The 26,002-nt window shown below is 36.3% G+C and overlaps 1 protein-coding gene across 2 annotated transcripts in view; it reads right to left on the bottom strand.

The window, feature by feature from the left end:
• Nucleotides 1-24,681: 24,681 nt before the first annotated feature.
• Tmem232 (transmembrane protein 232) overlaps nucleotides 24,682-26,002 on the bottom strand; it is a 196,794-nt gene continuing 195,473 nt past the window's right edge. The window contains exon 14 of one of the 2 annotated variants that reach the window (XM_010632230.1): nucleotides 24,682-25,177. In XM_010632230.1, coding sequence (XP_010630532.1) covers nucleotides 24,968-25,177 — 210 coding nt within the window. In that variant the 3' untranslated portion in view covers nucleotides 24,682-24,967. The remainder of the gene's footprint in view (nucleotides 25,178-26,002) is intronic. The other variant, XM_010632231.2, reaches the window with a different exon arrangement.

Here is a 26,002-nt window from a genome sequence, read left to right as displayed (position 1 = left end):
AATATACCACTCATTCCGGCATGCAGGAAGGAAATCCTTTTACATGTCCTGTGACCTGCCCTGGCTTTGTGTGCGTTTAAATCTTGACCATCGTTTAGGACCACAATGCCCTTCTCATCTGTCAATTCTCACCCGTTCTGCCAATGAGTTTTCAGTCCAGGCAACTGAAAGTGGGTTTAAAATTCTGAAAGTTCTACCTATAAAATGTGTTAAGTGAAGCCAATTATTAAAAGTTTTATATCTTGTTTTTCTCAAAGGTAAAAGAATAAGTGACTTGCCATGATTTATCTGATATTTTGATGTGAGAGTTAAAATTTAAATGACACAATACCTGTCCTGATGCTAAAATAAATGTCATATATGTTTTCTGTATTAATAGGACATCAGGTTTACTTTCATAGAGATGGTGTATCTCATTCCAATAACAGAGGCCTGGAAAATAAGATTAAGAGCATGTAAAATCCACATCAGATTTAATATGCATATTCTACTGCATAAATCTATCAGTGGGCCGAAAAATTCAAATAAGCAAATTCTTCCATTTCCAGGTGTATATTAGTAAAACCTGAATTGATTTCATTTATTTTGCTTTTTAGAATTAAAATTTATTTTAACTAATATATAAAAGCACAAACCTTGCAGATATATATGGAGTACCATGTGCTTATTCAATACATGCATGCATTGTGTGTGTTCAAATCAGGCTAACTATATCTGTATATTCAAATATATATCATTTCTCTATGGTGAAAACATTACAAATCATTTTTCTAGTTTTCAGAAATACATAATACATTATAGGCATCCTATGTTGAACAGTCTCCCAGAACTTCACACTTCTATCTGACTCTGACTGTAAACTAGTGATCTTGATCAATCTTTCCCAATTCCTTCCTCCTCCCCCCGCTGCTTAATTATCTTTATTTAAAGCGTGGATACAAAAAATGCCGAGGGTACAAGAAATTTACTACTTAAATCAATCCAACTAATAAATAGTACAGTGACACTCATTGGCACAATAATTTCCAGGAATAAACAGATGCTTCTACCTTCTTATGCACACTTAGATCTGTGTGGCATAACTTTCGAGAAGATCGCTCTTTATCATACTAATTGATTTTTTTGTTCTATTCTCATTTCCTTAATGGTTTTAATCCAGCCTCACTAAATTGGGTTTTTTCCTTCTGTATAATTGCTGGAATATAGACATTTGCTCTGTCATTTCACCTTCTACTTCTTTTAAGAGCCGTATGTGCTTTTAAAACACATTCTGCTTTAGCTTTTGGGAGTCTTGTGACACAATAGAAAAATGCCTGCTGTCTAATGTTGCTGTTGGGTATAAATGAGGCTGATGTATTTTGGAAACTACCTGTCCAAAGCCGGCATAGTTTGACTAATGAATCTGAGCAGTGATGTCAGTCTTATTTGCTTCTAAGCTTGCAGATGCTCAATGGCAAAACAGTGGTTTATTTGCCTAGGAAATCCAAGTAGTGAAATGCAATAGACAAAAAGCAAGCTGACATGGACACAACATTCTTTTTTAAGCTCTGAACACTCCAAGATCTGAAGTTAATAAGTTTCAAAAGTTTGGAGTATCAGTAATGAATGTCCTTTAGCTGTTTTAAAATATAAAAGAGTGAAAGAATCACTTACCAATCCATGCATGATTGACCTTTTTGGCCTACAAAGTTCAGTGTGGCTTCCTGAACTATCAGCAACAGGAAAGCTCTGTTCTCCACTGAAAGGGCCCTGCCAAGTCTCACTGGGTGATCTCCAGGGATTTCTTCCACGACGGAGGTAGCCTATTCTGGCTTAAGACTTTTTTGACTAAAACCATCTGAAATAATGTGCTTAAATGGTGTTTCACAGTCCTCAAATCCATATGAAATCTAGCTTAGCTTCTAGTTAGGCCAAGAGCAAAATACATTTATTTCCCTGGGCTGACCCAATATATTTTTAGTCAAGTTAACTTTCAATATATAATAAATAAATTTTTGTGCACTTAATAAAAACAGCAAATTTCTGACTCCTTTCTTTGTAAATATCAGAAGATAGACAATGGTAAGCCAACTTCCTACCAGGCAGTAACTGGGTGGATTAGAATGTGTGTTGCCCTTGTTTCCAGGGCACATATTACCCAGTTCCTGAGTCCTTATTATGTCTGCTGCTTATGACGTCTACTACCCCAAACACGGGGGTGAGTTTCTATTGGCGCTGTCATTGCTCTGGCACTTGGTACTTTCCTTAGAATGAGCAACAAGTCTCTGGACACAGGTCTCTAGCAAAGGTGGAAAGTGAGAGGATGAAGAAGTTGAAAAAAAGAAAATTGGGTGCAACTATAATTTTTATGAAAGTGAGAATTATTCCAGAAAATTTATCCATTTACATCGTCATTCATTCCCTGCAGATATTTCAGTTTGCAATTCGAATTCTAAGCTCTTCTGGATTTAGGAACAACAGAATGGCAGTGCTTCAGTGCTGCGCTGTTTCCTCCACATGTTGCTGGTGCTTGAGATTATTTCTTCACCAAATCTTTTACCTTCTCTTGTGTTCACACAAAATATTGACATATAGCCAAATAGCTCTTTCAGACCTCTACTCTAAATATTAAAATAAATGCTTGTAGTGTTAGGAAATATAATACAATATTGTATTGTAGCTAACTGCTCTTAAAATCATCGACCATTGAGCTAGGCACACTTGTACAAGTTGGATTTCTTGGTTTGCGAGCTTTACAAACAAATTTGGGTGATTTAATGAGAAGGTTATTTATTTAAAAAGTATGATAGCACTGCAGAGGATCTGGCTCAGAAGGAGAGGAGCAGGCCCTGCCCAGGGAAGGAGACTGGCCAAGACAGTTTTATCAACAAGCTTCAAATGACAACACCTCCAAAAGTCATTTTCTTTCTGTTCTTCCATCTATTGACTCAAAACCGAAAGTCCACATGCCCAGGTGCCCCAGAGGGAATGACATTTCCTCCAAGGAGAGGCTGGTGTGCTTTGATTGACCGTCTCACCAAGGCTACAAACAGCGGAGGAGAGGTAATTTTCTAAACGGAAATTTAGATCCTATGACCAGAAGAAAAAGGGAAGGACTGTCCAAAACAGAGAAAATGTCCACAAGATCTGTTCATTGTATTCTATCAGATAATTTCCAAAACCTTTAAATTATGCAAAGTTTTGATTGAAAAAAATCGGATGACTCGCTTTGTGTTTGTGGAACGTGCTCTACAGATTGCTCTCAGCATGACTTCTCATGAAAAGGTTTGAGGCCCTAATGAATAAAAAAACTCTGTGTTGTTTCTAGAAAATTTTAAGTAGACACACTCTGAGACCATGAGCGGAGTTAGAAATTTTGCTAAAATGCTATAGAGCAGGAAAACAGATCTCAATGTTGAACTGTATTTGAGTTTTCCTCCGTGTGAATGGCCCTCTTTACCATCACTCTCAGTTTGACAAAATTCGCTAATCCATAATGACGCCTTAGGACAGAACACTTGTGTTCTCCTCTGGATTTTCTGAGGAATAACTAGGAATGAATAACTAAGAACGTCTGTGCAACTTCCGCTATCTACAGATTGTCAGAAGGTGGCCAAACAATTGCTTGGCAGAGAGCTTCCAGAGACCATTCACAGCTCAGGAGATTTACGAACTGCTATCGGTGGATATGTAAAGCTTGTGACGCTGCAGAGCTGCTGCAAAGATGTGTTAAAAGCAGAAGAATTATTTATGCTGGAGGGAAGAATTCAGGGACACAGAGAGATTTGGGCTGATGAATTCAGAACTGAGTTGAATTTAGCATATACCTCAGTTTGCTAATATAATCCAAATGTCCTTAAAAGGAGTAAGCTGGAGATATTCAGTATGGAGTTGGGACCTATCAGGGAGGGCTGAGATCTTTGAACTGGTTTTCTGTTATGTGTGTGGTGGGATGGGGAGCAAGGGTAGAAAGCACGGACGTGTGGGAATACACTGATTTTGGCTATAATTTAAGCAATTTATAATGCCTGTAACAGCAGCATTATCACTTTCTAAGCTGAGAGATAGGTAAGGCAAAGAAGAATCATCGGTAACATAAAAGGGGGCAGAGCTTTTCAATACAATTTTCTTCCCATCCTGCCCCTTTACTACCGCTTTTCCTTTCTGCTTCTCTTTCCAGTGTCCACAGACTTCGCCCATTTTGCCATCTTTACTTTTAAAAAAGAAACACCTTACATTTAATATATGAATTTAAACATCTAAATTTGCTAGAGGCTTAACTTACAATTTTAAGTACAAATACACCCTAAAATAGTTTTTCTTTTTGTAATGTTCATTCAAATTCTTTGCCTCAAATATCTCCTCTTCTTGGCTTCTCTGAAGCTACTCTGCTGCTAAGATTTCTTACCTTCATCTGCAGTTCTTCATTTCTATTTCATGGAGATAGAGATGGCAAAGGAAAACGTGAAAGGCACAGGAATGAGTGATAAAAGATTTAATGGATATCTCATGTAGGGCTTTTCAATGTCCATTTTGTCTCCTTCATTAAAAAAATACTGCATAGGCCTGGGGATTTAGCTCAGTGATTCCGCTGCCTGCAAACGCAAGGACCCGAGTTCGATCCCTGGTACCACAAAAAACAAACAAACAAAAAACTGTATAAATCAAATATTTTAATTCTTTTTTTATTTTTATTTTTTTGTACCAGGGATTGAACTCCAGTCCTGGAGCTTGCGAAACAGGCAGTAGCACCACTGAGCTAAATTCCCAGCAAATATTTTAATTATTTAAGGAGAGATCCAGGTACAAGGTGTGAAAAAAGAATATGGTGAATGTTTCCATTTTTTAAAAAAAAAATACTGTAATAAACACACTACCATTATTTCCTCTCAAAAGACTCTCTTTTCTTCAAACACACTTAACCTATTGTTCTTGGCACTTTCTAAAACATTTCTGGAAGTCACATTTTTGTATCTTCAGTTATGCTGTCCTGACTACCTTGGAGTCCTGAATCAAGTGAAAACATTTACAGTTCGTGGTCATTTTGACTTTGATGAAGAGTCAGAGGTTGCATGGTGACAGGTTCAGTGAATAAAGTGCAAAGGTTATTTGTGTTTTACAAGCCTGCCTTTCCTTTGAATGCATTCAACATAGTTTTTATCATACTTTGTAAAGACCCTCTGGAAAGAAGACCTCCAGAACTGCTTCAGAAAGTGTCAAGAACAATGGGATAAGTGTGCTCAATGTAAGGGGAACTCTTCTGAGGAGATTTAATGACAGTGTGTCTTTCATTGTAATGAATTTTTTAAAATTTGGAAATGCATTATATTTTTATCATTTTATGGATCATGTATGTGATTCCATACAACTTATTCAATTTGGGGAAATTTTTATGAAAAAATAATATAAAACTGTGAACACAAATTTAAATTCAAAGTTGAGTATTTAGCTTGTTCTCCTTTCCAGTTTACTTGGAAAACAGAAGGAATTTGAGGGGTGGGATCAGGGTAAATACCATACCACAACAATGACTAAAACAAACATCATTTCCCAGTGGCTGGTGAAGAACAATGAGAATAAGGAAGCCACTGAGTTCTAGAGGAAAACAAGTGCTGAGTAGTTGAGAAGCCTCCTGAGCCACCAGTCCACTGTGGGTGGTTACTGGTGTGGAGTTGGGGAACTGCAGGCCTGTTGAAAGTGGGAGACTCTGCAGGGTTAAGGAGAATCAAGTGACATTTAGTCAGCAGAGAGATGGCAAGAGATACTTGAATCCATAAGCATCCAAAGAAAATAATTTGCTCAGTCAAGTAACGTTCTCTGTCTGAATATTATCAAGAAATTAATCATGGAGCATAGGTAATACACAAGAAAAAAATACATATTCTTGTGTTGCTGAGATTTCAACACTGAGAAAATATTGAATAAAAGAGTGCACAAAAATATTTTAAACTTCAGCCTAGCTCATATCAAACATAGGCAAGATAGAAAGGATGGTGCTGATACAGGAAAAGCAGAGCAGACCAAATATTGGCGAACTCAATCCTGTGATGGAGCACAAGTTCAACTCAACAGTGAAGATTGTGGACACCAGGACACTCACCTTAACTAACAGACAGGGTCAATGATTTGGGCTCTCTGGCAAAGTAGCAAATCAAATGAATAATTTTATACTATTATGTTACAGAAAATTTCTGGAATATAAGAAAATATTAGATGATATTGGAAAAAAATTTTAAAAAGTCCCATTAGGAAGAGAGAGTTAAGGGAGGGCAGGACTATGGGGAAAAATGACAACAAGACCTGTGATGTAAAGGTACAAGATCCCAATGATGAATGTAATTATACTGTATACCTAAAAAGTACCAATAAACTCAATGAGAAAAAAAAAGTCCCATTAGGAAGAAAAAAGTCATTGTATGTGGAAATAGAAATGATCACATGTTAAATTTATTAGATCCAGTATTAAACATAACTATAAAAATATGTTAAGTAATTTATGAGTAAAGATGGATGAGTAAAGAGATGAGGTACATTGGGAGAAAATTATAGGTTCTAAAATTTAAAAAGAATCTAAGATTCTGAAATTTGAAATGACATTAAAAAAAAACATTTATTGAATGCATCATATGGCAAATTGTAGAAGAAAAATTCAATGAACCTAAAAATGTGTCCGTGGAGCAACCAACTGGAGGACACAGAACAGGCAGAAAAAATAAACAGACCACCTATAATTTCTGAGAATAACAGTCTTGTCTGTTGATGTTTGGAAGGTTATTAAGAGAAGAAAAAATAAAAGAGGCACAAACCATGTCTTTAAATAATGACCACTTTAAAAAATTTGACAAAATATTATTATGACTTAGGTCTAAAACGTCCCCCAAAGAGGTGCAGCTTTTGTAAAGTGACTGGATCATGGGTGCTGTACTTCTCAGTACAAATCCATTGATGAGCTCATGAGTATGCTGCTAGGAGGCATGCTGGTCAGAGGAGGATCCCTGGAGGTGTATTCCGGTCCCCTGCTTCTCCCTTCTTCCTCTGCTTCCTAGCTGTCCTGGGACTACCAACTGTCTTCCATCATGCCATTTCTGCCTTGAGCCAGCTGACTCGGATTGAACCCACAGGAAACTGAGCCTACTTTAAATTGCGAGTGTTGGGTATTTTGTCCCAGACACTTAAAATTGACTGACACATGGACCCAAAAACATAACATGTCTGCAAAAGAAAACTGAACCTTGCCATATCAGAGTCAAGTTACTAAAGACTAAAGAGAACTAGAAAAAAAGGTTAAAAAAGGTTAAAATAAAAGGTTAAAAAATATATATATATAAATGTGCAAAGAAACAACTAGAATAATTATTTTTAGCAATTTAATACAACAAATATTTTTTTCAGTTTTTATTTTTTATTAGTACATGTTCGCAGAACATAATGACTACATTTCTGTGTGGAGTTTGTGCATATACATAACACGTCTCCATTCTCTTTTAGATCATTTTCAAGTGAAAAGGGAATCAAGAGGAAAAGGGAGTGAGGAGGGAGGAGAGGGAAAGAGGGACACCATAAAAATTATATAACTAACTTCTCACCAAAAAACGCCATGGAGTGAATGGGTAAACGTATGCAGTAGAATCTTCATACATTCCTGTAATAGCTGAAAGGTGATAAACCAACTGTGGAAAATATATGTTTTTCTTTGTACTTCAACTTTTATCAATCTACAACGCAGACATGATATTTCCAGATATCTACCTGGAGAAATGAAAATATTTGTTCACAAAAACTTGGGTCAAAAAACTTATTGGCAAAATTGGAAGCAATTACCAAGAGGGGAATGTGTAAACTTTGGCGTAGTCACACAATGGCAAAACCACAACAAGGAAAAGGAATGAACTATGGTACACAAACAATATGGTTGACTCTCACAAACATTACAGAGTAAAAAGAGACAGAACCAATTGAGCATAAACTGTATGAATCTGTTTATGTGAAGCTCTACAATAGGCAAAGTTGATTTATGGTTAAAGAAGTCAGAATAGTGTTTATGCTTTGCAAGGAGATTCCCCAGAAAGGGGAAGAGAGAAGTGTTGGAAATATCCCATATATTTTGTTTTGTTTTGTTTTGTTGAGATGTTTTCTCTATGTTGGCCCAGCTAGCCTGAAACTCTCAAACTCATTGTCTACCTTCCAAATACTAAGATTACAGACATAAGCCACTATGCCTGGCTTGTTCTGTACACTGACCAGGGTCTACCATGGTTCAATATACTTGACAGTGCTCATTAAACTGTACGCTTTAATCCTTCTAGAGATTATTCTTTATTAAATCAAGACCTGAAAGATAAAAGAATACTGTCAGAATTTTTATGACAATATCCTTGAAAATTTAGACAAGATGTAAAAGCTCTTTACAGAATTTACATTTCGAAAACCACTATAAGAAATAAGGAATCTGAAAAGATTATATGTACAAAAAAATCTAGAAACTGAATTAAAGGCCTTCTTCCAAACTTTTCTCTTTCCATTCTCTCTACTGCTGCCTGTTCACAAGTTACTTATCCGGTGGAACAGTCTCTTCAGTCTCCTTGGGTCCAAAGTCAGTGATAGTTGTTTTCCATAAGAGAAATGTAGAGACACAGGAAGAAGAGAAAAAAAGCCATGTGAAGATGGAGGGACACATTGTTGGCATGCTTGCATGAGAAGAGCTACCAGGAGTTAGAAGATGTAAGGAGGATTCTTCCTCTAGAGACCTTGGAGGCAGAGCAGCCTCTGAACATTTTGATTTTAAAGCTTGACATCCGGAACCTGAGGACAATTTGTGGTCATTTTTTGTCACGGCTCTAAGAAATACAAAACTTTTCAAGGAGAAATAAAAGTTATTAAAAGAACCTATAAAGTTTTCATCTATGTAAATGAGTATGTGGAGAAGGGTGATACATAGCCAGTGTGAATAGAAAGGAAAATTTACCCACGTTATGTTTATATATACAAAGGAAACATAGATTATTTATTTCCCATAATACTTCATATCTTTACTCAATAATATCCATTCCTCAATGTACATCCATTTAGCTATAAATGTCTCTAATTTATCATTTTTTATGGCTGAGTAGGACTTCATTTTATGAAAAAAAAAAAACACATTTTCTTTATCCAGTCTCCAGTTGATGGACAATTGGTCTGCTTTCAAGTTTTAACTGTTACAAATTCTGCGATTATGAATACGGGTGCACATATATCACTGTGGTATGATTCTTTTAATTCTTTATTTTTTTTTAACCAGGGATCAGACTCTGGACCTTGCGCTTGCGAAGCAGGCAACGGAACCACTGAGCTAAATCCCCGGTCCTGATTCTTTTAATTCTTTAGGGAAGATACCCAGCAGAGGAATAGCTGAATCAAATGGGACTTCCTATCCTAGTTTTTTTGTTTGTTTGTTTTTGGTACTGGGGATCCAACTCAGGACCTTGCACTTGTGAAGCAGGCAGCAGAACTACTGAGCTAAATCCTAGTCCCCAATCCTAGCTTTTTGAGGTATCTTCATATTGATTTCCACCGTGATTGCATCAGCGGTGGAGCAGGGTTCCTCTTTACCTGCAGCCCTGCCAGTATTTGTTATTGGTTGATTTCATGATAGCAGCCATCTCTGTGGGGTGAGGTAGAATCTCAGCTTTGTTTTCATCTGCATCTCTCCAATGACCAGTGGTGTTCAATATTTTTCATATGTTTATTTGCTATTTCTACTTCTTTTTTTGAGAAATGTCTGTTCATTTCAGATGCTCATTTTTTAATTGGGTCTTTAAATTTGGGAGGATTTTTAAAAATTCTTTGTATATTCTAGATAGTAGACCTTTGTCTGAGGAACAGCTATAAAATTTTTTTCCCACATTGTGGGTTGTCTCCTCACACTGTTGGTGGTTTTTCTTTCTGTGCAGAAGCTTTTTAAAGAAGACATCCCACTTGTTATTGTTTTTACTACTTCATGGGCAACGAAGGTTTTGTTCGTAAAATATTTTCTTACACCAATGTTTCCAAGAGTTCTATCTGACCTCTCTTCCAGCCCATTTAGTGTTTATGTTTTCATATTTAGATCTCTATTTCATTTAGATTTTAGTTTAGTAGATGGTGAGATATATAGGTCTAGTTTTAGTTTCTGGCAAGTTGAAACCCAGTTTTTCCAGCACCATTTATTAGAGGCTATTTTTGCTCCAGTGAGGGTGTTTGGCTCCTTTGATGAACATGAGGTGACCGAGTGTGTCTGAAGTTGTTTCTGCATCTTCTAATCTGTTCCATTGGTCCTCAGGTCTGTTTCTTTACCAGTACCATGCTGTTTTCATCACAATAGCTTTGTAAGTAGTTTCAAGTTGGGAATTATGATATACCCTACTTTGTCTTTATTGCCAAAATTGCTTTTGCTGTTCTAAGTAGGACACACATGTAAATAGTGAATAGTTTCTCTAATGTGAGAAGCTGAAAGTGTAAATAAGGACTAAAAGTTATAATAGATAATGTGATATAGGAAGAAAAGGGACAAAGGAGAAGGGGAAATGGGAGGGGTAGGGGAAAGGAAAGAAGGGAATGGAATCAATTTGAGAAAATGAAAAATAATGAAAACAAAGTCTGTGTATATTGGGAGGGAGGGAGGGTTGAAGGGAGGGAAGGGGATTATGGAAAAAATAAAAATCAAGATTGATTATGTAAAGGTACAAATTTCCAACATTGAATGTCATTATATTGTATATATTAAATGTACCAATAAAATTAATAAAAGTTAAAAAAATAATATCCACTCCTCTGAGCAACTGGGGAAAAAACACACCAATGATCAGCAAAATAAAATAAAGTTTAAACTTGCCAGTTTATAGTATAAGTATTTTTCTTCTTTTTCTTCATTAAGTTTACTGGTACATAGTATTTTCCATTTTTATCTTGTCTCTTTTGCATGGCTTTATATAAATGTATAGTCATTTGCCTTTCTTTCCTGTCATCCTGTTAAGATGGCAGCTGAGTATAAATACAGTAGACTTGTGGTAGAAATGGAAAAATAGAGTCCGGATCTCCAAGATCTCCATCTTTTTAAATGTCTGCAGCATGGCAGCTGGATTGGTGCACACTATAACATGGCTGTTCATGTCTAGATTTTTGGCTATTGATGCCCATAGTTTCATCTCCTCAATTATTCTTATCAGGTGCCCACAATTCTACATGCTTCAGGTCTAAACTGTCTTCCTGGTTTAAAAAGTCTTTCTCACTCTTAGTAAGACCAGCAGGAATTTCTAGACCTCTTGCTACCCTGTCTTGGCCATGGCTAGTCAGGACATTTGCCTAATTATTTTAACATCTTCCTGTACTACGCCAAGTATAATGCTAGATATGCTTCAGAGTTGGTCTGTCCCCAGTGCAGGAATTCTTGATTTGGAATCACAAATTTCCATATATTTATGAATGAATTAAAGATACCTGTGAATTTGGATTTAATATGACATCATACTTTCAGCAACTTCTAATGTTTTAGATTTTAATATGAATTACAATAGAGTCAAGGAATATGGTGATTTTTCTGCCAATGGAAATCAAATACTTCCATATAATTTTACAGTATTGGAGATATTTTCATATATTATTTAAACTTATAATTACCAGAATTGTGGCTATATCTTATTTGATACATTAATATAAATTATTTATGTTACTATATTCAAACGTAATGACATATTATCTTGATACTTGTATTTCAATATGTTCAGTTTCCTATACACCAATATTGTTGGACACAATTAAAAACTTATTCTTGTGTATTTTGTGTCTCAAAAGTCCGCACTTAGGCTTTGCAGCCTCTCCAAAATATAGCTGAGGAATTATGCTGCAGACTGATCCTGTTTCTCAGACTCCCTGTTTCCTTCCAAATGTTTGTTTCACACATCTTCAACCCCACCTTATATTTCTATCATCTCCCAGTAATGTCGTCAAACTATGTTCTCATCAATGAGTTAATTAACTGATGTAGTTCGAACTCTCATGATCTTATCACCTCCCAAAAGCCCATCCTCTCAATATTTCTGATCTAAGCCATAATGAGATATTCATTCAACTCACGCTACTCTGCAAACGTCTTCCTGAAGTGTAACTCTGCCTCTCCCCATTGCCTTGATGTATAATGATAGAATTGTTGCAAAGATGCTGCTATTTTCAACAAGAATAAAAGAATTCATCACATTATTTACAAAACATTACCATTATATTATTTTCTCTAGTAAAAATCCAGACCACCACAAAGAATCACGTTTGCAATCTTAGCATCCCCTTGTAATCTGGGTGCCAGTCTTGAAAGGTAGAAGCTTTTTTCTATCTCTGTTTATGTATTAACTCCCTTATTTACCCTTTTTAAGCAAGTTAAACTAAGTACTGCATGATATTCTAAGCTCCTGCCGTTAGAACTGCAGATCTTTGCTCCAAGGAATTTTACTTCTTACTGGCATCCTGCCAGCCCCAAACTATTCTCCTCACTCTTGTGCAGCCAAGCAAACCTTCTTATGGGGAAAGTTACAAGTGGGAAAGCTGTGGATTGAGAAGCTACCTCTGCCAAAGCACAGCAGGAACCAGGAGCTGAAACACAGTCCAAATCCCATATATTCCTTACACCATCTTTGATCCACCCCAAAATCCAGGCCCCATGTAACAAGGCCAGTTGGAACCACATGAGAAACACCACCCTTAGCCCAGATTTCTGTGACCTCTCACACTGATCTTAGTTTCTACATTACTGGATAGTTTGTCTTTAAGAGTCCAATAGTCTCCTATAAAGCACAGCTTTTGCAAATGTAATAATTTGCAAAATCCAAGATATCCACACTTGCAAGGGAGCACTATTTGCTGTATCACTAAAACAAAGAAAAGTCAAAATACAACCCTGACCAAAAACACTATACAGTTCTGCTTTAGTGATAGATCCACATGATCTGTTATTGGTGTACAACCACCTTTCATTGATTTAAAAATGTCTTTTTTCTATTCCAAAAGATACATCAACTTTTCTTGTCTCTAGTTGTATGTGTTGCTGGGTGGCAGGCAGTTTTTTTATGCATGTCCCTGTGGTGGACAAAATCTGTACTAGCACTTTACTCTTGCCTGATATATTCAAGTCCTTTCTCATGCAACTTTCTGGTTTCATGCAGCAACTAGGTAGGGAATATTTCTCCAGCCCTGGGCTTCATTTCATAAAAGATTCCATTGACTTCTGTCCCCTGTTATCCAATAAAACTCTAATCTAGATATTACTGTAAAGGGCTTTTGTAGAAGTAGCAAAAGTTTATAATTACTTGACTCAAAGTAAGCAGTGTTATCCTAGATGATTCTGATAATTCTGGTTCATTCAGTTTGAAGGTCTTAAAATCAGGGGAAAATTTCTGCCCCTGGATTTCAGTTTGAAAACACCTGTGCCTAAGAGTTCCAATCTTTTCCCTAGAGATTTCAGAGTTGTCTAGTCATACCCTGCAATTGTGTGAACCAAAAACTGTAATAAATGTTTTAACATATATCTTCTACTTGTTCTGCTTCTCTGATTGTATACTAATATGCGATGTTTGTTTCCTCCATGAAACTGAGCTGGAATTAATGGTGTTTTAGTTATAAATTAGGACCCTAAGAGACTTGAATGTCTTCAGTTACTTTATTGTGCTTGGCCACCTCATAAAGACCAATATGCCCAAGCTAATCTTCTGGTTCCAGTTAGCCTAAGACAGCCATGTAGAGCAGACATAATACCTGGAGAAGCCATACCACCTGGCTAATTTCTACCTTTACTAGCTAAACTCCAGATGACCTGCAGATACTTGCCTAAGAGGACATGAGTTGTTTTATACCATGAAGATTTGGAATGGTGTTAAGCAACAGTATCCTAACAACGGAATGTTACATGTATTCATCTGTTCCTGAGTATCTTCATTTTATATTCCAGAATTTATTTTGCAGTTACTTTGCAAACAAATATGAAGTTGCAATATTTTTCTAATAATAAACATTTCTTTTACTAATATCCAATTTTTCTCCTACTCTTTCTAACTTGTTTTAATGCTAAATCATAGAAGACATTTTAAATGGGTGTTTAAGAACTAAGAAGGTGCACAGCCCATGTGACATGAGGTCCGTTGTGAAGAGCTGTGATCAAATTCATGCATGCATGGGCACTAATGCTATGTCACAACTGTCATTTGGTTGACAGCGATTATTAAATACTATCAGTTATAGGCAGTATCCCACTTTCAAGATGTTATAATAAAATATAAATGTGCTTAGGATCAGCAGAAAATAGTGTTTCTAGTCCCTACATTCACAGCCTGAATTGAAGTTGTTGGAGCTACGTTTCCCTGTCTGGGTAAGGTTTATTCTTTTCAAAATGCTTGATTTCAGAGAAGGTGACAGAGATAATTTTCTGTCTTACTCCCACTCTTCCATCTGCTCAGTATCTTTAAGCCCTCGGTATATATTCTTACTCTTTCAGGGTTGGAGTGGACTCTAACGTTGGATGCTTCTGTTCTCTCATAGAGGGATTTGGAATCACATTTTGGTTCATTGCTACTCATAAATGCAGGCTGGAAGACCTCTTACTGTAGGTCCAGATGTTGGTGACTTTTGCTTTAGTTCTCTGGCCAAGGCTGTCCTTACAGGGGAAAGAGTTCATCGGGCTGAAGTGCAATGCCCATTTAAAGCCTATTCTGCTTCTCCAACTGCACCATGCTTCAGGTTCCTAGAGAGATGGCCCACGCTGCTGATGTAGGATTCCTTGGCAGGGGTGGGCAATGGGTGTCTGTTCCCAGGGGTATGTATGAAGTTCAGTCATGTGGGCAGGGCTGACAAAATACATGTACCTTGCGCCTCACACCAGACACGAGGTGGGACAAGAAGGAGGTAGAGGCTAGCCACACAGCCTGCTTTCCTGCTGCACCAGGTTGCAACGTGGAACCCCCAGCTAATTCTAAATTTTAGCCTGGCCTTTCTGATCATTGTGAAAATATATTTTTCAAAATAAGAATATAGTTTATGGTCTTGATTTGTATCATTTCAATATTTAGACATATGTTAAATGGGCCTCTAGTTGTTCTCCTATCTCTACCCCACTAATGTTAGGCACAGGCACAAAGCTTAGAAATACTAGAAGACCCTGCAGGTAGTAGGATCAGAAACCTGCTAACACAATACTGAATACACAAGAAACCCATAGACATATCTTTTATTTCTAATAACTGAGATGCTCGTCTTCTCTAACATATACTCAGCTGAGGGGCAGTAGGCAAATGCTTCAGGTTTTCCATTCAAAGTGGAGTCAGTCAGTTTCTTCAGGCAATAATGAATGTATTTGATCGCTCTCATATTTCCTTTCAACAATAAAAAGATAATGACTGAGATTTCTTGAGGGCCATGTGTCCGGTGTTGGGCTAGCATTCTCACATGTATAAACTCATTCAATCCTCAAGCTACAGGGAGAACTAATTTTTTTTCTTTAATGTTTTGGTGCAGGAGATTGAACCCAGGCCTCACTCACACTAAGTACATACACTCCCAGTGAGGTAAGTTTGATTGTTACCACACTTGGAGAAATAAAACTGAAGTACAAGGAAGTGAATCAACTTGTTTAAATTTGCATAGCCAAAAGGTAGAAAAATGAAATCTCAGGCAGACAGGCTTCAGAATCCATGTTCTTTCTTTCATTTTGCTTCTCCAAGAAGGAAACTACTCTGGTTTTTGGGGGTCGTTATGTTAGGATCCTTTCTAAAGCACTCTAGTATGTGGGAAATTCTCCGTTTCCAGCCTCTTACAGAGGAAGGGAGAATGAGAAGTGCCTCTGATCCATCCTTGTGCCAAGCTGGGCACAGAAAAGGAAGCTGAGGCTCCTCTCAACCGTTCCCCTCCAGGCTGCTAGAGAGGCAGCTTGTCTCCAGCTTCTGTGCTGCTCCAGAGCAAAGACAAAACACACACCAGTGCTTCCCTTTTCTTATTTCCAGAGTTTACTAGAGGTTCAATGATGCAATGTCATGTCTATTTTTCTTCATTTTTCTACAAATAATTGGTATCCTCCATCTTTCTTTCCCCTTTCCCCCAAAATACAAGCTAGCTAGAAAATAATCAGCCTTGAAAATGAGAGATCAGAGATGCCAGTCCGCATCAGCCCATCCTTGCCTAACATCATTGTTCTCTTGGTTGGCGGTACCCTGTAAGGCAGGTAAGTGAGGTCAGGCTGATGGGGCTGGCACTTTTGATCTCCAGGTTTCAAGGCTGATTATTATCCAGCTAGGTCTTAAGTTTCTTATGAGATAGTCACAAACCTTTTCTTTTTAGTAAAACATATTTTTAATTGTAGTAGAATATATATAACAAAAATTTAGCATCTTAACTGTTTTTAAGGATGCAATTCAGTCATGTCGTGTGTATTTACACTGCTGGATAACAAATTCTCAGAAGTTTTCCTCTCATAAAACTGACCATCTACATCCATTAATCAATATTCTGTCCTCACCAGTGCACTGGTAACCAGCATTCTCCTATAAATGGAATCATACAGTATCTGTCCTTGTGATCACATTATTTCACTTAGAACAATGTCCTCATTAATCATCCATTTGTAGTATGTATCAAAATTTCTTTCATTTTTAAGGCCAAATAACACTTCATGGTATGGATATAGCACATTGTGTTTATTCATTTATCTATCATTAAGCTCTTTGATTACTTCTACTTTTGGGTTATTGGGAATAACGCCACAATGACATCACCTTCTCATTGAGTATTGTAATATTTATGTGATGATGAAGGAAGATGATTTATGGGAGAAAGAATAAAATATGCAGTATATATTAGCATAATATTTTCAAGGTATTATTTCTACTACATCTTGTGTTCGTCTCCATAGAACTCTGATTTCATATGTGCAGAAATAAGAAGCCAAACAAATCTGTGCAGTTTTTGAAGATACTATTTTATAAGTAAAAAGTGGTATTTGTCTATTTCCCCAGAAAGGAAATACGATTTTAACATTAAGAACAAGTCAATAAAAGAACTAATTATATTTTATGCCAGAGTCTTTGTTTCGTCTTCTTTCTTACAGCTGAAAGTAATTGGGAATTCAGTCTTGAACAAGCTCATCTTTTGAAAATATTGTTGGAGGAAATCTATCGTCAAATGTAATCAAATCCATTATCCTTGTCATTGATATGGCGGCTGCAAAGTGAATGGCAGCCGGAGCACACCTGCACACGTGTATTGTGAGCTCCAATAGATCTCTATTTCAATTCTCACCTTTCTCCCTGAGGTTGAAGCAATCATGAGCATCAATATGTCAAACATGTGGAATTACTAACTGAGGAGAAAAACCACGGAGACTACTGCATCAGCTTAGTAATAATATTAAGGTGATCAAATGCTGTATCTTTTTTGAATAGAACAACAATGCCAAAAAGAGTAACCTTATGTAGTATAAAAAACGAGTATCCTTATTCATAACCCACTTTTTTCTAACAAAATTTGAAGATACCTGAATAAATTTTGAAGAGATCTGTTGCTTGGTTTTAGTTTTATCCAGTTAGTTTTATGTTTCATAAATTTCTAAATATTTCAAATAAAAACCTACTTAGAGCCATCTTTTTTCTGTTATAAGGTATTGAGCTTACATTGAAATCTTTTTATCTCCTCAAATCACAATTTTATGATGTGCTGCTATTGGCAAAATATTTTAAACCTTTGTTATAGTAACATCAACTTCAAAAAATTGCCTTTTGAACAGTTTACAAAGCATTATATATTACGCTAAAGTTGTTTATTTGCTTGTTTGTTTCATCATCTCCTTGCAATAATTTCCTACTACTGCTAGTAAAAATCCAAACCTGAAACCATTTCTTTCATGTCTACATTATCAGAATCCAATTTGCCTCTCAAATGTGATCTCCTTCCCATCCCTCTGGCACCTCATCTCCAACTCTGAAGAATACCCTGTCTTTCTTTAAACATGCTAAACTCATTGATATCCTATCATGTTAGGCTGGGTTATTCTGCAGGAATATATAATTCCAAAATCTCAGACTCATAAGACGAAAAGTCTTTGTCTTCTCAGGTCCATGCTTTTTACTAAGAGAGCTAAGAGCAAGAAAGGAAGCATTAGCAAGATGCAGTGGCACACACCTGTAACCCCACCACTTGGGAAACTGAGGCAGGAGGATCGCTATGAGTTTGAAGTCAGACTGGGCTACATTACTGAGCTCAAGGGCAACCTGAACTTAAAAAAAGAGAAAAAGAAATGAAAAAGAAAAAAGTCAGTGCTTTAGCCCAGAGGTAAGGCAAATTATTTTCATTCATAGTCATTAGCTGGAATTAGCCATATGACTGACCACCACATAATAGATAATGGGCCAGAAAATTTAATAGTATTATGTGCAGCAAGGGCAAGAGATGGAGAAAAATTTAGAAAGAAGTACAAATTATTATCCTATGGGTTTTTTTATTTGCTGTCTACCTTGCTTGGAATGATCTTCCCCCAGAAATCCAGATCGCTTTCTCTTTTTTTCTCTCTACTCTGTCTGATCTTTGCTGAAATCCTGAGAGACATAATCCCTGCTGACCCTATCTAAAGCACTCTCTCTTTATTCTGTTTTACCCTGTTTCTCACATGTCTACCTGCAATTCAGTTATATCATATTTTATTTACTGCTTATTTTATTCCCTTACCATCTCCCCACACTATTTTTCAATATCCCGAATACTATACTTTATCATCTTCATTGATTGATTAATATATTCTCAGTGTTTCTGAAAATCAGTAGTTAATATTTTATGAACAAATTAATGTAGAGATGCTTAGACTATGTATCTCTACTGCTTTCTCCATATATGTGCATTGGTGTGTGCTGAAGTGTCACTTTAATATATATTCAAGAACACAGATTTAATTTCAACATTATTAATACAAAATGAAAATTTGGTTTCTGAAATTTTATACCACAGATTTTTCCTCTTGAGGCTCCCTCTGCTGGTTAACTCAGGATTAAATCTACCCAAATCTAGGAAATCAGATTTGTTTAATTAAGGCATATTAAATTTACAACATAATGAGTTCCATCGTGGCATTTTCTTACACGCATATAACATACTTTGATCATATCCTCTCCCACATTACCCTCTGTTATCTTTTCTCTCTCCTGATTCCTTCCCTCTTATTCTAACAATTTTAAGAAATCTTTTAAATATTAATTTGTCTTCTCTGGAAACTTGCCTTTCAGATTCCTCTTTCGCTATTCTCTTTTTCAACACTACATTTAGATATCAAGGAGAAAAGCATGGGAAAGCAGTAGACAGGCACCTGGGTCCTTAAACCTTTCCTAAATCCTATGACTCCTCCTTGGCATCTACTGTAGCGTGGATGGATGCATGTGCTTTCTTAGTAATGTATCCAGAGCTAGATATAATTCTCACTGGCTACTTGTGTCCGGTGTTCTAATAAGAGAGGCTGTCACCTGTTGTTTCTTACCATCTCACCCAATGATTCCAAGTGTCATTGGAAATGGCTGCTTATGATAATATCTGATGGGCCAGTTCCTCCTTAGTTCAGGAGCTGATGGCACAGATCTTCTCAGACTCCTTGTCTGTCTGTGAGGATGTTGTTAAACCAAGTCCCCGCACACACCCACCCTATCCACTTCCCTTAAGACAAGAAACATAGCTATCCTGTGAGTCTTTTACTCAGTGTTTTTTATTATGGAACTTTATTGGGAAGCCAAGTAAAATATTGTTACTAGGAATAAACAGATTTGGCCTATCCAAATTTTCATTTATTCATGATTCGAGGCATGATTCAAAGCACTACTGGATTGCAATAGTCTATTATACAAAAAAGTTCCACTGGTAATTCTGAGATATTTTGCATCTACCTTATTCACTAATTCATAAAAGAGGATTCCCTTTTCTCAAAATAGAGTCATTTTGGGAAATCTCATTGAAAAGTTAGATACCACGAAGGTCCTCCAACTAAAAATGCTTTGGAAACATATTTCTTTTTGTTTATTTTTGGCTTTCCAATGAGGCAGTAATAAAAAAATAAAAAGGCACTAGGTATTATGTAAATCGGTCTCTTAGCTAGAATGATAGAGGAAAAAGTGAGCTTGAATAACATCAGAGCCAAATTATCCTTGAAATAATGTCACCATGAAAAATGTATGTAACTCCAAAGTAACCAAATCATCAACAGAATTTACAAAATTATACACATACATGAATTTATGTTATAGGCAATGGTAATTTAAATGCATTTTGCTATTAAGTTTCCAAACATATCCAGTGTAAGAAAAATAGCTAGAATTGGTGCAAGGAAACTTACACATAGGTATACCTTCACTGGGTTACCTAGATTTGAGAAGTGCATTGTGGGCTGAATTTATTACTAGGCCTAGCAGAGCAGATTTTCATATGTCCCTATCTTCTTTTGTTTTTCGTTCATGGGGAGGTGTAAGAGTTATCAATTAATCACAAGTAAAACAGAGAAAGGTGTTCTGATTCATGTTCCCACTCCAGCAAATTGAAAAATGAAGAGAAATAAAGAGGCTTCAAGAGACCCACGGTGATTTTAATTGAGAGCCATTGGCTGGCCCAGATAGAGCTTTGTGTATGAACAGTTGGACAAGATTTGAAAGCAACCCAAAAGCAACCCTCAGGCAGCTAACTTTGAAATTTGGAAGTTCAGTGAAACCAGGGAGCTATCATTCTCAACTGGGAACACATTTGCCTCCTGGGATATTGCAGATTGTCACAACTTTCGGGGGAGTGTAGAGAGTGCTTGGGGGTGGGGCTGGGCTATTATGGGCATCTAGTGCACAGAGATCAAAGATGCTACCTAATAGCTTACAACACACACAAAGCCTCTCTAGCAAATGACTATCCATGACATGACAAAAACTATTCAGAAAATAACTAACTAGTACACAGTTACAGAGAGGGGCTTGTGGTGGTAGGAGCAGGAAGAATCAGTAGGCTGAATTACAATTTCTATACATTAAGACAGTTTCTAAAATTATAGATGTGAGTTATTTTGTCTACTATTTTTATATCTCTCTTTCTAAAAACATGCTATCCAATGCTAGAGTAAGTTTATTTGTTTGGGGTATTTTCTTCCCTGAATTTATCTCTTGTATGTGCCACAAACATTCATAAATAATTTGATTTGTCTTCATTTTAAAATTAAAATAAGGAAAATGGCTTTTTATGCTTACTCAGAATTTACTATTTATCACTTTTTCTTTTTTCCTGCTAACATATGTCTTTCAGTTTCCAATACTCTGATGAAATTAGCTAAAAGTTTTATGAATAATTTATTCTCCAAAACGTAAAAGTTACATTAAGTATTTTGTGTGAAAAAAATTGACTTGGTTACTAAGAGAATCCACAATAAATGAATGTAGGAAAACCTTGATTTATTCATTCAAAGTAACAGATTTATTCAAACATAGATGACAAAGTGGCATGGAAAATAGTTTTACCTGCAGAAAGATTTAGACCCAAGATAGGTTGAGAGAAAGTAGAGGTATTTAAGGGTAAATAAGAGTCTCAGAGAGCAGTTAGACCTGGAGTATCTTTTTCTCTTTCCTCTTCCTTTCAAATTAAAGTGGAAAAAATACAAAAGTAAATAACAAAAGCTGAAAAACTATAAAAGGATCAAGAAATGGTAACTAAAATATTCCATATGGTGTCCAACCCAGCCTGATATTCCTAGAAGCCTTTGAGAATTTTGAAGTAAAGTTACTACTAAATATAACTTACACAGCAATCCAATTGAGTTTTTGTTAATAGTTAAGGAAAAAATTAAAGATTATGGAAATAAACCCTAGTGCAGTTTCTGTATACAGTAATTTAAAGGTAGCCATTTGCATTTACTTAAAAAGTGATTTTTTAATCTTTTTTTGTCTTGATAAAACTTGCAGAAAAAGCAAAACAGAAGACCTAAAATGCAAAATAAAAGAAGGATGTACCTTTCATTGCATAGTCTAATGCATTCTTGACATTGTGCCACACACAATCTTTCCAATTATTTAAGTAGTATTAACTCCAAACACACCCTTCTTTCCTCTGCTTTGTGATGCTGGGAAAAAAGAACACATGAAGGAGAATGGGGAGGAAGAATAAAGTTGATTCTTTTCATGCTTTTCCTCCTTCTGAGTGTGGTTTCAGGAATAGACATTTTCTTCCAGTTCTATTTTTTTTTTCCTGCACTCCCAGATCCAGATGCACTGTGCCCCTCACCACAGATCTGAGTACCACTGAAGTGTTTCCTCCAAACTCTAGATTCTGATAACCCACACTTTTCTATTCCATGGCTCTAGGGGTGGTCATGTATAGGGAAAAGGAAATAGGAGTTGTCAGAGACCCCTGCAGTGGTCCTGGCCACCCGCAAGCCAGTACAATGTCCACAAGATAGGGAAGGGGGAATTAAAAGAAACACAGAGATGGAGACTTGAGAGAAACTGAGTCTTGGGCTGCTCTAAGTTGCTCTGGGCAGCAAAGACAAAGGACTCCCTGGACATCCAGTATGTACTCATTACAGGCGCGGGAAGGGGGGAAACTGGCAGGCCTTGGGACACCTGCTGATGACAAGTATCAAGCAGGCAGGACTACAGAACGAGGGCTCAAACATATCTTTGCTGAAGAGGTCAAATGGTTAAGTCTGAAGGGCGGAATTTAGCTGCAGTCAAGTTGTCCTTGGCTGAAAGTGAGCTTAGCTGATCAGACTACTTCCAATGTAACACAGCTGAATTACAGAGAGGCAAGAAGCCTGGGCCACTCTAGCCTGCTAATACCAGGCAGAGGTGTCGGCTACAGTAGCACTTTCCTGCTGTGACTGTTTCTATGTTATTTCCAAGTTTATATTTCCTTAGTTCACCTAACACCATTTGAAACAATTCCTTACATTAAATTCTGGTAAGATCATTAGATTTTCTTAATTAGCTTCTGGTTGATGTTAACATTTACGTAAATTTTGTTCATTAAATAAAATGAGCAAACCAAAGTTCAAAAGGTGCTGTAACTTGTCTACTATTTCATAGCTAGCAGAAATGTGCATCTTGATCTATAAGCACCATCTTCACTGATACATCAGGAAATATCAGAGACATAGAAGAAAATCTATGAGAGATTTGTGTTTCCAAGTTTAAAAAGTAATTTAATGATATAGAAATACTCTATCTCTTCTTTGCTACTTATTTTTCTCCCTATCCTTTCCCACTTACATATATCATTTTTTATACTTTGAGTTTTTCCTCTCTTTTCCAAATCATCATTACTATGACAGCAAAAGTGTTTTTACAACAAATGTATGAATCCATTAGGATAAAAAATGGTAGCACACTGGAAATACTAAGAAAAATTGTGGAAGATACAAAGAAGACAATGTCTAGTTCGTAAAACAATATTTTGGAACAAAAAAGATTCAGAAAAATGAAATGAGCTGGTCTTTCGTAAGGCACATTTTTTTCCACACATGAATAAAGTAGACATGGATGAAGAAATGTGGAAATGTGAAAGGCTTTATTGGTATAACTTTCATAGTGTCTAGAATAGGACATAATGGTAAGACAAAAGGTTTGAAAGAAAAATACATGTGAATCAGCATATAGTGAATGGAAACAGAAACCTATTTCCAATATTTTTTCTACCATGTTATTGTTATGAAAAATAAAGAATCATACCTCAAATCTATATAATACAGGCTGAAAGTATATAATTTTTAAAAATTAGATTCTAAAATTATAAAAATTAGGAATGTCCATTTAAAAATATCTCATTTAAGGATTCTTCAAAAACTGGATAATCTTCAGCCAGGTACACCCCTGTAATCCCAACACATGGGAGGCTGAGACGGGAGGATTGCTGTGAGTTGAAGGCCAGCCTAGGCTATATACACAGTGCATTCAAGGCTAGTCTGAACTGCATAGGAGACCCTGTCTCAATAATAAAAAGAAAAAGACTAGACAATCTTACAATGCTTGAAATAAATTTCAGAATGTAGTCGTGTTCGGCAATATTTTAGATAGGTTAGGTGTTCCCTAGCCCCCTTCACTAATTTACGCTGTGATGACGCCCTGATCTATGCAATCACTTGACACCCTGGTAAGGTACCTGTCTCTTGACTATTACTAAACTATGTGTGTAAATTTGAAGGAAAAGAATGGAAAATATGCCATCTGTATTTTTTCAGAAAAGGAATAAAAGACCTCACAGGAGCCCCACGACTTTACTCTTTTGCGTAGTTTGAAAGCTTCAGGTGAAGTGAAGTGCCATTTGTAAAATAATTCCTGATGGGGTGAATGCCTCCAATAATTGGTACTGACCATTTCAGCATCATACAAATCCATTCTCATCAACTCCTCAAGCAAAGTAAAACCACTGTCACTCAGAGGGTTCCTCTAGCATTCACGAACGATCAAACCAATCAGAGGTGACTGACACTTCCAGATTTGCTTATGTACAGTAATTTATCAAGTCCAAGTCTCTGACATAAGGTTCAGTTTGAGATAAATTGACTATAAAATGCAAATCCAAAGAGACACCATGAGTTCTTTTATTTGAGGAACAGCAATTATAGATGTATGAGGCAGTGATAACTCTATTTTGAAGAAACAATTGTTATACACTGACTCATTAATTAATGTGCAGTTCATTTTTATGACACAGCCCACTGAAAATCAACACTCTGAGAATGATGATCAAGATTCTTCAGAGGAGAAGAATCAATTGAGAAAAGCATGAGCTGTAGTCTTGGAAATTTATAACTGGTGAATTCCAATTGGATTTGGAGTTAACTATTAATGTAAGATTAAACAAGAACTATTAGACAGCTTGCACCAGGATAACAACTCCTTTCCAAACAGAAAAAGCCTCAAATTAATTACAAGAATGATTTCCTAACCTATAGGTAGCTATCTTGATCTTTTCCATGCTAGCAGTTTCTGGCTTGTAGTCCTCAATTATTTTTGTGAGTCATTGTCTTTTCGATTGAAATTACCTCCTCCCTTGGAGGAAGCTCATAGGGTTTGGTCAGCTTGTGCAATTTCTGTTCTCTTTGCTTCATAACTTCTTGGAAGTGTTTTATCTCCTCTAACTCTTTGTCTTTCTGTTCTTTGGCTTCACATATCTCATCTTCTCTTTCTCGGATCTCCAGCTCTTTCTGCCACTATTACAGAGAAAGTATTTCATTATGCAGATGCTTTCTGACAAAAGCATACATGTTTAGCTTTTTAGATTGAAGATTGTTATATACAATTTTCTTCTTAATTTTTTCACAGAAATTCTTCAGGAATCTTATACTTTATCATACAAAAAAAATGCATGAGCCATCTCTTAGAACATACTAGCCTAGTGAAAAAAGAATTTCCTCAATATTTTTAAAGAAAACAAATCAATCACAAGAAGAAGTAGCAGATCTGCATTTCTATATCCCAAAGGTTTTTACTTTCTTCATCCATAATGATATTTACATGACAGCAAGGGTCACAAAAATGTGAAACCAAGCTAAAGCAAAACAAAAATGCAGAGAAAATATAAATTAAAATGAAAGACAAAAATTGTGATATTATTCCACATGAGACCAAAAATCTAAATAAACAGCTGAGCAGATGCTTACTCTGCAGCAGTAATAATACACAATAATACAACAATAATACTTCCAAGGAACTCATTTTAACAGACCATGTTAATTCATAAAACAGTAGCATACCTGAGTTCAAGGACCCTAGGAATGAGTAATCAGTGTCGGAAGTAACAGTGATTACAAACCAAACATTATCATGAGATAAAACATTTCATAAAGGAAATGGTTGAAAGAATATCAGGATCCTTTTCAGGCTGAGTAAAATGTTTAGGGAAGAATGACCCCTACCATAAACTACTGGAAATTCCTTAGGACATTGCACACTGCTCTTTCTGTCACCCCCAGAAAGCGAGTGCATACACAGAATAACAGACTGAGCTAAACAACCTATGGAATCTAACTTATAGA

Source organism: Fukomys damarensis, unplaced genomic scaffold (genome assembly GCF_012274545.1).
Source record: "Fukomys damarensis isolate Sample0158 unplaced genomic scaffold, DMR_v1.0_HiC HiC_scaffold_3, whole genome shotgun sequence".
Lineage (NCBI taxonomy): Eukaryota > Metazoa > Chordata > Mammalia > Rodentia > Bathyergidae > Fukomys > Fukomys damarensis.
The sequence above is the reverse complement of the archived record's forward strand: the minus strand, read 5'-3'. Positions and strand labels throughout refer to the sequence as shown.